This window comes from Polyodon spathula, chromosome 17 (assembly GCF_017654505.1).
Source record: "Polyodon spathula isolate WHYD16114869_AA chromosome 17, ASM1765450v1, whole genome shotgun sequence".
In the NCBI taxonomy this organism is placed as follows: domain Eukaryota; kingdom Metazoa; phylum Chordata; class Actinopteri; order Acipenseriformes; family Polyodontidae; genus Polyodon; species Polyodon spathula.
In genome coordinates, this window is record NC_054550.1 from 24,980,464 (window position 1) to 24,995,806 (window position 15,343).

The 15,343-nt window shown below is 33.4% G+C and overlaps 1 protein-coding gene across 1 annotated transcript; it reads right to left on the reverse strand.

The window, feature by feature from the left end:
- Positions 1–1,785: 1,785 nt before the first annotated feature.
- LOC121329563 (paired box protein Pax-9-like) lies at positions 1,786–13,979 on the reverse strand. The gene is made up of 4 exons (XM_041275204.1): positions 13,774–13,979; positions 12,489–13,121; positions 9,852–9,991; positions 1,786–4,219 (listed from the first exon to the last, which is right to left on the reverse strand). Exons 1-4 carry the CDS (start codon positions 13,775–13,777, stop codon positions 3,965–3,967), a joined length of 1,032 nt encoding a protein of 343 aa, XP_041131138.1. The 5' UTR covers positions 13,778–13,979; the 3' UTR covers positions 1,786–3,964.
- Positions 13,980–15,343: the final 1,364 nt, after the last annotated feature.

Sequence of the window (15,343 nt, forward strand, 5' to 3'; positions counted from 1 at the left end):
GATGTAAGTGAATAGAAACGTTAAAATAAAAAAGAATGACATTCAATTCCCATAATTAAGAAGTTGAGACTACACCTCATTGGCGTTTTCCTTGTATGAAAGGATCATGGGGTTCAAGCAGCTAGGATTGAAAACCAGAACGGCTGGCAACAACTCTTTAGTTTCTAACCGCAGTTGTGAATGTAGCATATATGTTTTGACAAGAAAAGGTCAAAGAATGGCCTGTTGAACTGGATTATATACTATACAGAAAACTCAAATCTGGAGACTGATACCTTTTATAAAGCTGGTGTTTGCCCAGACGATTGCTAACAGAAAGGAAATGTTCTACTCTAGCGAATGAAACTTAACTTGTTAGTCTTGTTAATGTGACTAGTGACCAAAATTGAAGCTTAGCCGTGCCTTTTCTAAAATAAGTATATTCCAGACTGTTCATATTATCTCAGTCTACAGTTATTGCAGCTCTACTGACCTTGAAATGGTGTCCATTTAATAATAATAATAATAATAATAATAATAATTATTATTATTATTATTATTATTATTATTATTATTATTATTATTATTATTATTATTATTATTATTTTTGCCTTTTTTACTAATATGTGTTTGGTCATAAATATATATTTGACATTGTTGAGATTTTGTACAAGTAAAAAATGAATTAACCACTGTACATGATGCATGAACTGAAAATAAATAATGCTGAGGATAAAATAGCTAGACAAACAACACATACAATAATCCAGATTGGAAGTAGAATTAGTAGTGATGATGATGACGTCAGTGTCTTTTTGCTTCAAAACTCTGTTCTATAATTCAGTTAGAATGTTAGTTTCCATATTGGGTTAATAGTGCATTGTTAACCTTTCAAATGCAAGCTCACTTGGTGTTTTTCATGCAGAAAACCTTTGAAGAAATATATGTTTTAACCTCATGGAAAATCTTTATTCCACATGTTCTACAGGAATGTCAACAGTGCAATGCTATTTTTTCATGAGATATTTTATAAAGATATATTTGTGTTATGTGTAGTTCTCAAAGGGTCATTCTTTCCATTTTATAGTGTGAAATGTCAGAAGGTGCATTTACTGTATATGGTGAAAGATTTGCAAAATTTTGCAAAATTCTAGTTGATTTTGTACCAGGGATTTCAAAAGTGGTGGATAAGGACTCAAATGCTGTAATCTATTCATCATGAAAAAAATAAACTAACACCTTCACTTCTAAACTAGAAGAATTTCAGAGACATTACATTTTCTATAGATTTAATTAGGTGTGATGTGATACAATTAAATTAAGAGTTGAAAATACCCATGGCTGAAAAGGCAGTACCTTGGCCACTTTAGTTATACTTTCAGCATCTGGATAGACTTTCTTGGTCTCTTGCTGTGAGTTAATTACATATGAAGGAGATCTAAAAGCACACTGTTTAATGCAGAATGCTGATGTTATTATTATTATTTTTTTTACTCTTAGTTGAAATCAGGTGTCCAGAATCTGTTTGGGCACTCAGAAATGTTTTGAAACCAATTGTATGCAAGACTGCAAATGTTTTCTACAGAGAGAGAATACATTTTAAACCCTGATTACAATCACCCTAGAAATGTTTCATGAATAACAAATTGGATTTAAATAACTGATTTTAGTAGAGTACAAGTTTTTGTTTGTTTTTTTTCCCAATTTAAGCATGCTTGTTTCTCTAAATGTATGGTCAGACCTGTGTAAATGCACCTTTTGTGTGGATTTATAAACTGCAAATGAAAAAAAAAAAAAAAAAAAAAAAAAAAAAAAAAAAACGCAGAAATTATATTAAAAATAATAACGAATTACATTTAAATAACTCGGTACTCAGCACCACCACCAGTATACATGCACACAAATAAATATTTACATCAATGTAAACTTTACAGCGAGCTACCTTTACATTCATTTAAAGCTATATATTAAAGGAAAAGCTGGAAATGAGTATTTCTACTTAAATATATTCAGGAAATGTTGGCCAGAAAGGATAAGGCAGCTCAGTTTCACAGTGGTGTTGGCAAAAATCTGCGTTTGGTCCACATTTAGTTCACATTAAGGTAATGTATGGATAATTAATTAAACAAGTATGTATATATAAAAAAGGCATTATCTCAATTGATGTTCAGGTATTTTCCAGTCATTTGTCTTGTTTGCATTCTGTTAAAGTATGCAGTATTTTAAAGAATGATAAATAATTTTAAAAAATGATTTCAGGGCCATATTTCTTTGTGAAACAGCATTCAAAAAAGAATGTATTTACTGGACACATTATATTGATTAGAATTTCTAGAAGAAGAATTGAGACTTCCACAATGTAATACTTCATATTGGGAACCCCTATTAGAGGTTTCAAACAAAAGCATTGAATTATGGAACCTCTAACAGTTCTATTAATTGCTCATTTAATTTCTTTTTGCACCCTTGTGGTGTCAATGGTCCAGCTTTTGGCCGAGGGATTTACTTGGCTAATTTTTTTTTCTGTCGATCTGCTAAAGAAAGAAAATGTCCTTTTAAAAAAAGAAAAAGCTTCAAATGCCTTTTCCATTTCAAAATAAAATGTAGCACTGTATTAACATAGAGAGAGGAGAGCAGGTTTGAAGTGTTCGGGCCACCCACCACCTTTGCAAAACAGGGAGGAGTAAAGTTGTAGAAAGGGAGTTGGGGACAGTAAAGTGAAGCAGAGACTTAACAGCAGTTTAAGAAAATAAATTTGGTCCTTTGTATTTACAAACAACATCAGATACATTATCGTTTAACCTCAGTCAAGTACAGCTTAGAAATCAAAAACGACCACCACAGTCTTTCTGCTAAACAGTCTTCACAATTACATTATGGTATTTACACATAAATAGACCATGTCACTTATAGCTTTCATGCAATCTTTGTACCTTTTATTTTCTGTGCAAGTTAATGTTGTTCTTGCATGCAAACAAAGGTTTTAAATACAGTAGACTGCATCACTAATACCCGTAGTATTTTACCAATTCCTGCTGTTGCATTCAAAATGTGCTGTAAATCTTAATTTACATGTAATACACTTTGGGTTTGGGCTGTCGCTGTAAAATACTCCGTAAAGGTGGATTTTAGAAAGCAACTGAGCATAATCAGATTAAAACAATCTTGGTATCACTGTTCTTCATTAAATACAATCTGATGGTGGCATACAAAGTTTGCAGACAGGCGACTAACTAGTATACTGGATATAAAACCTTTGCTTGGTGTCGCACATCCATAATTGCACTTAATTTGCAATGTTCATTATGATCCCATAATAAATAAGTGTGACCTTGTGAAAACAAAAATCCAAAATGGACCAAGTACCTGTAACCCTTTCAGGAAACTGAATTCAAAATCAAAAGAAGTTCTCTTAAGTGTTGTTTTGTTTGATTATTTGTTTGTTTTGGTAACCTTAAAATCAAATTTGAACTTTAAACCCATCAGTACCGGGTGTGCAAAAATATGATATTACTAAACTGATTTATGGAAGGAAGGTTACATTATGGCTTAAGTGCACAAAGGCTAAGAACAAAATATTCTGTTTTTGTGTACCGGTATTCCACACAGTACAATCTATCAGGTCACCTTCACATAAACACTTTGATCATACCATCACTACTACTTTCTAATGAGACATCAAATATGTTCTTTGTACCATTATCTGTGTATAACATGTGCTTCCGTACAATTGTAAAAGTCCAGTGCTCAAATATGGAATTCACAGGTAGACTTCCTCTATAGCGCTGCTCTAGTTTGGAGGCCACTTGGATTGGGAATTGGACTGGGCACAACCTCTGTTGCGCTCAAAACAGGGTGTATTTAAAAAACTTTCTGAAGGTCCTCAAAGGGTGTTAGAATCATTGAATCAGAGAAGCCAAAAAAGTGGACACCTCGTTGTGCCAAGTGTGGGCCCCCCAAAATTGTTTTCAGTGGGGAATTTCTGTTAGAGAGCTGAGGCAGTGACAGGGTGGCTACCTTCTCTGGCTGTCAGCATGCTTTTGAAGCGCATCGATGCTGGGATGTCACAGCTGTGGGGAGAGAGAGCACTGCCACTGGGGTGCTGCCATGTGTGACCTGTCACATAGCCCGACGTGGTGGCGCTGTACGCCATGTAGGGTGACACTTGGGTTGGTTGGTGGTAGGGCGCCATGCTGGGTGCCGAGACAAAGCTGTTCACTGTGGGCAATCCATTCAGCGTCTGCAGGTAATAAAAGAGGAAGGAAATTAGAAAATACATTGCTGATATTTTTACAAAGCAGGGATTTTGGCTTGGAAATATATTTTCTTATATCTTATTAGCAATACTAACAATATCACTGGGCACCTTGTAGCTCATTCCCTTCCTCACTCTAATAATCACAGCTGTACTCTGCAGCACAGGAATTAATAAGGTATCAGGAAGCAGCTCTTTCTGTTGAAAATGTGCCTATTTCATAAAAAAAAAAGATCAAAGATAGAAAAATAATTGTTAAGCCTTGACTGTCGCTTTAAGAATGTACAAAATGTTAAATGAAAAAATGAATGGCCTGTGACATCAAAATGAAAATCAAATGATGATGCCACTGTATAGGCTAAATGCATTCATTTAGTTTAACCTCTGATAGCTTTCAGTAAATCCACATTATAGTCTACACAGACACTATTGCATTCAAATGATCTTCATTTTCTAACTAGAGAATTGCTGCTCCAACATTAGAAGTTAATTTTGAAAATAAGAGATTTGTCTGACCCCACAATGTAGAAAGTGAACAATCTTGTATATAATGTTAAATGGCACCCTGTTTGATTTCTTAACATAATGAAGTACGGGTAATGCTAAATGTTGTTGCAGTTCTAGATACTTTTTGATATGCAAATATTATTATTAGGAAAAGGGGAACTGGCATGATCCCTATATCTAAAAATTATGGATAGTAATAATACAAAACATTTTTAAAAAATTGATTTAAAAAAAAAAAGTTTCTATTCATTTTTTATTTTAAAATATCTATGACACCTTAGATAAATGTGCCTGCCAAATAAATACATAAATAAATAAATAAGTTATGTACATGACAATTAAGTAGGTTATTAATGACCTGAAGCTTGAATGTCAAATTCAAATCATAAAAGTATGCCATATTGCCAGTGGCCCAATGTATATAAAAAGAACACTGGATTTTAATGTTGACAAGAATATTAAGCCCTATTCTGACAGAAAAACAGTGTGTGTGTGTGTGTGTGTGTGTGTATATATATATATATATATATATATATATATATATATATATATATATATATACACAAGCAGTATTATATACTGTATATAAACTAATGATGGTGATGATGTCCTGGTTATGGTGAAACTATGCATTTTTCTATGCATGCCTCTGTCCTCTTTTGCCCCTAACACCCCGGCCCCACTCGAATGGTCGAGCAATACCACTGCTGAAGCTTAATATGTTATGTTAGCTAATGAGGCGTGTATCATTATTGCACTGTTCAGTTTACAGGCAAAGACAAGGATCTGTTTCAATGTGATCTATATGCCCTATTTATCATCAGCACAAAAGCTAAGTGAGACTTTCTGAACTGGCCCTCAGTCTTCTTAACAATGAGGCGCATTGCAGATATATATTTATATAAACATTTACTCCAATGGCAGGCAATATATCTGTAAGTACTGCAGCAAAGGCCTGTGTGGATATACAACAACAATTTTACCAAATACTGGTTTGCCCTTCCAGACCATCCATTATTTGCATTTGGTGTTTTGCATATTTTAACATAAAAGCTTCAGCTTTGATTAAATTGCCATCTATGGCATTTTAGTAAAAAGGAAAAAAAAAAACAACAAAAATTATAATTAAGAAGATTTCTGCCAAACAAGCAGTGTACTGTGAGCGGCAGGTAGGAAACTCATTAACAGCCTGTTTAATTACAGATTAAAAATGGGATCTATAAATCACTGCAGCATAGTCCCAAGGGATGAGTAATCTACTTGTTGAATGAGAAGCCAGCAACAGGCATGAAACTGAAAACCTGATAATTGACAATAGCAGTGAAACCAGGAATTCGATTTTAGAAATATATATATATATATACATTTGTAGACAATACCTGGTAATTTAATAAACAATGTACATGCAAATTGTATTATTTGTTCCACTACAGTACAAAAAAAAATTATTGTTCAAAACTAATACACGTATCTACATAACGTATACATTGTTTGTGCATATGCCAACATGTGATTGTGCAGTTTTTAACACCAACTACAAATCAAACACCAGAAGGAATGTATAGTGGTAGGAAAGGAAACGTATTTATAAAATTAGACTCTTAATACACCGGTAAACATATTCATCTCGAATAGTGGCTCTCCCTCTACAGTTTGCTACTCCTACCAGACACAGACAGATATAGACGTTTAATTGCCTATCAGTTGCCAAACGTCAAGAACAGCTATTAAAGGAAAGAAACAATTTGTTTTTCATTTGTTAAAAACAACTAAATATTTCATTTACCCACCAGGCATAAAAATATTGTTTCAAATAAAATGTTACAGAGGAGGACAAAGGCTAAGGTCACTGAACGAGTCAGTGGCGGTCACACTAACTTTGCAGTGCTCCTCAAAATATCTGAATAATAGCACTATGAACTGTGGTACGTTTACTAATTCCCAGCAGTCTGTCTGCGGTTTTCTGGTGTAATATTTCACAGAACCTGGAAAGTGATTTTTTCGTTGAGTTGTTGGCACGGTCAGTTGATAGCTCAATTCAGGCTATAGTTTTACACAAATCATCTAAATCTTAACAATGAAAGCTATCTCAACTTTTTAAAATATATATTCTGGATATAGAAATGCTATGTATTAAAATATTATTCAAATTTCTACCCTGCAAAAATATTGTTTTAAAGCGGCAGGTTATCTTTAACATGTATTTTGCTTTTTACAAACTGTCCTTTGTTGCCATTAAACATCCATTGACAAAGTTGCTTTAAAAAGCAAAAATATTTCTTAAACCTGAAACTAATACTATAAAAACAAAATGTAAAACACTTAATACCAAATTTACTAAAATATGTTTATGACAGAGAAGGTGTTAAATCACAACTGTCACCATTTTTTTATTATTTAGTTTTTATTATTTTAAACATATTGCTTGTGCATTGCACGTATGGGATTTTGGGGCACATATGTGAAAAGGCCAGCAAGCATTATTAAAACAATAAACTACATATCAAAATTATGTAACCTATCATTAGAATTTTCAAGATATTTGCCTTTATAGTTAGTTCACACTTTTACCAAATAAAACGTGCAATTTTACTTGACTTCTGTGAGTATATTTTGTCATTGGATTGATATTGCAAACGATTTCAAGAACATAACCTAAAATATATAGCTAGTAAATGTAACATAATGTAATTTAGATTATTATATTAAGGAGACATTATGCTCTACTGACAAGCTGTATTTAAACTCCATTGAATATTATATGAATTCCACCTTTTCTAAGTGTTGTATTTCATCAGCGTGAGTGTGCAATGCCATCTAAGACAGCATGCTGTTGCACATTGAATTAATAACAGTTCTTGCCAAAACTCAGCTGCCTCTATGGAAACCCAACGACCTCACTGAAATCCCCTTTCTGTTAAAACAATCCGACTTCTCTGGCCAAGACTTGCCCTATTAAATATTTCTGAATCGTATTATTTAAAAATGTCACAAATACTGTATATAATAATACTAATAATAATAATAATAATAATAATAATAATAATAATAATAATAATAATAATAGGGAGGATCTGCTAAGTGACCTTCACCGCAACGTGAACAGGGAACATCGGTATGGGCATTTGACTGAAAACAGTAACTTATTTTACAACTGGCCCGATGTTTTCTCCTGTAACAAAGATCAGATTTTATAATTTATTTGAATTTTCCAGCAGTGAGAGAAATATACAGGACTGCAATTTGGAAGTTTCTGTTTTTGGCACAGACATCTGCCTCTGCTATGTTTTACAGACACACACACACACACACACACACACACAAAAAAAAAAACAAAAAAAACAATATGCATTGGAATTGAGTTTCAAACATAAACTTTTCTACTTAAAAGACCTTTCTTTTGTTTTTATTGTACCGCTAAATGTAATCCAAAGCAAGTTGTTTAATATATACTCTGCAGGGGTAGACAAGTATAAAAGCAATTAAAGAAGGCAAAGAAAAAAAAGCGGTTTTTTTTTTTTGTTATATTTCTCATTCAAGTCATTACATTCAGAAATTATTAATTGCACCGTATCCTATAACCATTGTGTTCAATGTGCAATATGTGCATATTGCGTGATGCTGAGGCCTCTTCTGCGATTTTGATTCCATGAAAAACATTATTTTCTCCTGAAGAGTTCCTGACATAAAACAGTGTTGACCTTTGGTTGAATTGCGTGAAATTGTTTGGACATAATAGCACTGGTTTTAAAATAAATAAATAAATAAATAAATGTTGATTGCAAAACGGATTAATACTTCTTGGCAAAATCGATGATGTTGGCATACCTGCACATGTCTAACACGTCACCGTCGTGGCGAGACACAACACAATAATACGCCGATGTTCGCCATTAATACTATTCATTACACACAGACCATTGGGACAGGACGGCAGCTACGTGTTTTCTTTCTCAGTATGTCCTTTGTCATGCTGGCATAAGATACAGTCTATTCTTTATTATAGCGGGCCCCGTTTAAAGGGATAAGCAGTACCGCCTTTGGAATGTCTAAAAATATGTCTATAGTAGAGCATATAATTTGCGGCATATGTGAACCTCAACGAAGTATGTTCTTACATGAAACACAAAGTTTACCACGCATGCCGTTTTAATCGTACAAATAACATGCAACCTTCGTTGTTTTTCATCACTGAGCGCTTTTATTCTATCAGAAATAAGCAGCTATTTGAATAAAGCATTCTGTTGTGCAGATTGAGTATATTGATTCCAAATATATATCCACGCAAATACACAAGGCAATCTCTGAATGGCGATGATAAATGTGAAACGCGAATTAATTTTATGGTAAACATATACCTTTCCTGGTATAAACGGTTGTATTAAAATAGGCCTTTACAGTGGCACACACGTCGAGCTTTTTGGTTTTGTTGTTTGAGAGTACAAACAGGGTCTATTTATTCAAACGTATTTTGTATAGATATATTATATGTATTTTATATCCGCTCTAATTTTCCATATAGGATATAAGCATTCTACGTGAATAATTTATCAATAATGTCCCTCGCTTAGAAACGTTTTGAAAAAATGTGGGCAGAGAATGTGGTAGAATATCTAGCGCAAAATAAAGTTATTATTATTATTATTATTATTATTATTATTATTATTATTATTATTATTATTATTTAAAAGGGAGATTCTGTAATAAATTGTAACATTAAACGTGAATAAGTATATGTTGTATTGAAATATAGGTATTATAGCATCACATCTTGTGTGAGATATTACGTATTATATGGTCTTTATTTTTGGGCAATATTGCACCAAATAAAAACGAATTTGTAAAAAAAAAAGTCATTGCTGTTAAGTGCAGAGATATTAATATACAAATATATGTATGTTTAATTGCTTTAATTCAGCGTTGAATAGGATGTATTAGTCAGACGTAAAAAAAAATCTGGTAATTCACAAACATGTGTTATTTTGTTATTTTGAACTCACCATGTGATAATAATAATAATAATAATAATAATAATAATAATAATAATAATAATAATAATAATAAATAATAATAACGAGTGTATTTGTATAGATATGTATATGTATTTTACCTGTGCATGTTTGGCTTCTTGTTCTAACTGGGCTTTATCCATGCCATTGACTACAGGTGAGCTTGGTGGATGAAAATTACTTCTGTTCAATGAGCTCCAGTCTTCTACTTTGGCGCTGGGATAGGAAGAACTGTCACTAACTGGAGGTAAAGCACACACACAACACAAAATACAACAAACAGGATAAAAATCAGTAACCAGTGAAACTAATCCAGCTGTTTATATCATTTCAACTCAGGTTTTAAATTGAGCAGTCAAACCTACAATATAAAAAAGAGTATTATCAGTCACTTTGTTTTGTTAATCCACTTTAAATTAATTGGCCTATGAAAATGCTTCTCCGGTTGGAATTAAAAGTAGTTATAAAAGTACTAAATTGTTTCATGGAATTGTAGTAAGGTGTAGTAACCTTGTAGACAGCAAGGGGAGTGTGAGTTTAACAAAATTACATTAACTTTTCACTGACAGTCATTGTATATTTTTACAGTATTTGTAGGCCATACATTCCCAGAGCCGAAAATTTATTTGTAGCCCTGAATTTTTAGTTAGAAAAAGCAAGCTATGGTATTAATTAGGAAATTAACCAGGAGTCGTTAATGGAAGTCCAGCATATAGGCCTACTTTCATATAATATTGATATAGGCCTAACTGTGCATGATTGACAGGCCTTGGGTGATAAATAGAAACCTCCCTTTTTGAAAATATTAAACAGGTTAGCACCATTTGAGTGCTGATTTACCTCATTAACAGAAATTGGGCTACCTTAAATGTCATATAATGATTTTAACATATATATCAAGTTGCCTACAGGCATGTACTTGGTGCATAGGCTACATGTGTGTATGTGTACTGAATATATAAACAGATATAAAATTAAAGGTTCTGTTTGAGCCCCCCACCCCCTCCCCCCAAAAAAGTTTAAAAAAAAATAGGCCTTGTTAATGTAACCAAAAATCATTAGATAGACAGGTAATTATAAATGTTATTTACAATATTTGTATGTCCTTTTCAATTATTGCTTGCTTTTTTTAATGCAGTAGATGTTGTTTTTCTTAATACTTTCAGATCCTTAACAAAGCCCTTTGCTCTACCTACTCAGTCCACATTAACTTGTTACTTCGAAGATCTTATTTGAGCTATGAAGTTCTAGAACAAAAACAAACATTTCCATCAAGCTGATTGTTGTTTTTTTTTTTTTTTTTTTTTTTTTTTTTTTTTTATTTTTTTTTTCCTTTTTTTTTTTTTTTTATTTATTTTTTTTTTTTTTGTTTGAGCTATGAAGTTCTAGAACAAAAACAAACATTTCCATCAAGCTGATTGAAAAGCTAATATTGCGAGTAGACTAGCTGTTTGGAATGTTATAAATGTATCACTTTAATTAGTGTGGAATATAATTTATTTCGGCTTTCAAAATGTGCAGCTAACATCTGCAAATCATTTAGAATTACATACATTGTTTATAAAAGTCTCCTTTGAGAAGTTTTTTTTTTCCCCCCTGGATGTTTTTTGTCCAATACGAATGTGAGGATTTCTATAGAATATTACGGCTTGCGTTAAGTTTACTTTTTTTGCATTGCCCACTTCGAGGCCTTGCATGTTGGTATAAAAACGATGACATATAACACTATAAATTACTATAACGTTCGCGTGTGTAGTTTTAACATATGAACACTCAAATGGCTGTAAGATAAACCCTTGCTTAAAAATAAATTGATATTTGAATTCAGAATAATACTCGAGAATACAGGTTTTTTCTCTAGTTTTTCTAATTGACAGATGATAGATGACAGTTTATTGGAATCCTGTGGCATTTATATATGATAAAATAGAGCTAGAATTGTTCAGGTTTACTTTTCTCAAAGAACACAACCGTGTTTGTGTTTTCTGTTTATATTTACATTACTGATGGCATCGTATCTATTTTAAGGCTGCAGAACAATTTAACACTAGGCCTCAGCCCTGTTTTATGTGAAAAGAAATCAAATTTTGAAACACAACACATACCTATTCTAGACTGTTCTGCCGATCATGTAAAGTTGATCAAATAAAAGCACAAAATTGTACGTGTGCTATGTATTGTGTGACATTTGACCTCACTAACTGGACAAATTTGGATTGATTACTAAAAGCAAACAACATGGTGACCCTCATTTCCTTTAGAGATATCGTGCCTACACTGTGGCAGCGTTTTAAACACCTCATTTTAATTTTCAAATATCTCCTGTACTCTGCCATTTCCCTTCGTTATATCGGTACTAATATTCTACATCCGCTACTTAATTATAACTTGAAGCCCGGAACCATCTGTTTTAATGTAACTGTTTGAACTATAGTTACTTTACTTGAGCACAGCTTTCAAATTGCACGCAATGCGACAAAAATGCTCATTTCTATAAAGCGTTCCTCTCGGAAAACTAGTTACAGCTAAAAACAATAAATAAAAAATAAATAAAAAAAAATCCAAACAACACAACAGTTGTTAGAATGTATGGGATCACTGATCCCAAAATAATTTAAAAATAAATTGAGAGAAAAGTTTAGAGGCTGGGTTATTTTTGATGTGCTGTTCTGTTAAGCTAAAGTCGCCAATGCGATTGCTTACAATGTGGACTCGACAACACGTATTCAATGTCTTACTTTGTTGCTCTGTTATTGATCTGATGCCCAGAATATCGGTAACAGAATGTGAAGAAGGCCATATCCTGTGCATAGCCATGTGTCCTGGAATGGCTGGTACCCCGGGAGGAGTTGGCACTTTAGCACCAGCTCCAGCGATGGGACTTGGGTATGAGTAGATATGATTGTACGGGAGAGTAGGTTGCGGTGGAGGGTGGTGCACCGCCTTGTTCGATTCATAATGATTCTGCTGGGACAGATTCCCGATCTTGTTGCGAAGGATCCGGCTGATGGAGCTTACTGAGGGGAGGTTGAATTTATCGCACACACCGTCAGCCAAAAGTCGGTCCCGGATCTCCCAAGCGAAGATGCCGGGGTCCCTTTGCTTGTATGTCCGGATATGTTTAACCACGGTCGGGGTCGTCACCCTGGGCTTACTGCCTCCGATGGCTCCAGGTAAGATGGAACCAGTCTCGTTGTAGCGGGCCAGAATCTTGCTCACACAACCATGGGAAACCCGCAGTTGTCTACTGATGTCACAAGGTCTGATGCCCAACTGTGCAAGTTCTACAATCCTCAACCGGATGGCATTAGGTAGGGGTCTGCCATTGACAAAAACACCTCCTAGCTGATTCACCTCCCCAAAGGCGGGCTCTGGTATGTATGGAAGGAGAATACAAAAAATGGATTATTATTATTATTATTATTATTATTATTATTATTATTATTATTATTATTATTATAAATCTGCTAAATCTGATATTGATACTGTAATACAGCTTCCCTATTTTAAGAACCTGAGCTGAACATTTCGGCAAAAAAAAAAAAAAAAAAGTGCATTACATTCTGTAGTATTTAAAGTAAATAATATATAACTGATAAATACAAATCATAACATTTTACACTATAGCTACCTATCTCTCCCAAACTGTACAAAACTGCACAAAACATTTCCCATATTAATTATATTCATATCGGAGCTTTGAAAAACATAGAACTGATACTAGGACCAAACAGTGATGTTAAAAAACACATAGGCTGTAACGTCTCCTCTTGTGTACATTTCTGTAGTGTGAACACTTGTAGTTCAATAATCAATCAAGTAAGTGTGATTGTTCTTCTATCAGCATAATTATAAAGCGCAACCAATGTATTTCTCAGCACTGTGGGTTGGTGACCCTTAACGCTTGCTTCACTTGTATGAACATGAAGAGTGTAAACACCCCCGGTTCAAGGTAAACTCTTAGTATCACGCGCCTGTTTTATTCGCCCCATTGACAGCTTACAAAACTTCCTATTAACTTACCCATTGCGTTTAGTGCACCAATAATGACACAATGTTTTCGGAATGATGCTTTTGCAAGTGGTTCAGTTTCCAGAACTCCTTCTCTCCAGGGTGCAAATGCAAGTGTTGGGAGAAAGTCAGTTATCCACTATACGAGTAATAAAGATCGTAGCATGAGGGGTAAAATCGGGATCTGTTTCCTGATGAGAGAGACGTCTGACTTACATTACAATCTAATACCAGAATGGGCCGGACTTCTGTAACTTAGCCTGTCACTCACCGCTGAGTAGCCTGTAAACAGACAGGATTTACAACAGACCTGCTCCTATTGGCCAGTGAAGTTGACATGACAGCGCAAAGGTGGAGATTCTTGTTCTTTATCCGAACAAGCATGCCCAACATAGACTGCCAACCTCTATACAAAGCTATAGGCTACTTTACATCGTACAGTAGGAATGGTAAGTTTATTCAAATAATGCAACGCTTTGTATTTATATTAAAAACAGTCAATACATATATGTTACGCAAATATATGTCTGCAATACTGGCACTGTATGTATCCCCTAACATCAATTAAATTATCTTAAGCAACAAATGACCTTTGAAAATACAAATCTAAAACATATAACATTTTAGTTTATTGCACGTTTTAATTCATTTGGTTTATTGTCAGACTTAATTTTTTTTTTTTTTTTTTTTTTTTGCGTTATTCTAATATCTGTCATGATAAACTTTGTGTGTATTGTAACCATGATTATTTAAAAGGTTGGTGTGTGTGTGTGTGTGTGTGTGTGTGTGTGTGTGTGTGTGTGTGTGTGTGTGTGTGTGTGTGTGTGTGTGTGTGTGTGTGTGTGTAATAATTAGATTTTAGATTGTTAGGTTAGATTGTTGAATTTCAGTAAACACTAACTCTTCTTATTGCAAGACAACGGGTTGTCGTTCCGTGTTAAATCTCAGTAAGTTGTTTGAAATGAATGAATTAATGATCCACTTATGTTTTTATGTATGTTGTTTTATTGTTATCTGCAAACAGATCTTCGGGAGTAATTTAGCAAGGTTAGCGTACATATTTCCTGCATCACTTACTTTAATGGCCGAATATTAGAACAAGTTTGTTTCATGCCGAGGTTTCAGAATGCAACACTTAACGAAGTTACATTGAGTTATGGCAAGGATACAGAAAAAAAGGTCATGTTTGCCAGTAAAGTTAAAGATGGCAAGAATTGGGTTTATTTAATTAAATAGATTTAAGAACTACATATAATGCAACCGGTGCACACTACAGTTGTTCTTTGTTATAAAATATTAACTATAAAATCTTTGTTTTGTTTTTACAAATGTAAAAATATGATTAGAAAATGTAATACATGAAAATTAAAATGGACCTGGACCTGGTATATCTATATATATAATATATATATAGTCCATATATATATATATATATATATATATATATATATATATATATATATATATATATATATATATTCACTTTTGTTAGTCTATTTTAAAAAAAAAATGTGATACGGCATGGACGCTTTTTTTAAAAGCAAACTGATTGGCTTGTATTTACTTCGTATGTATAGACCTT

Excerpts from the sequence above, each read along its gene's own strand:
- LOC121329563 (XM_041275204.1), bottom strand. Across the intron at positions 9,992-12,488 it reads ATCAATAACAGAGCAACAAA|TTAGTGACAGTTCTTCCTAT; the intron begins GTAAGACATTGA and ends CTTTACCTCCAG. Across the intron at positions 4,220-9,851 it reads AAGAAGCCAAACATGCACAG|ACGCTGAATGGATTGCCCAC; the intron begins GTAAAATACATA and ends TATTACCTGCAG.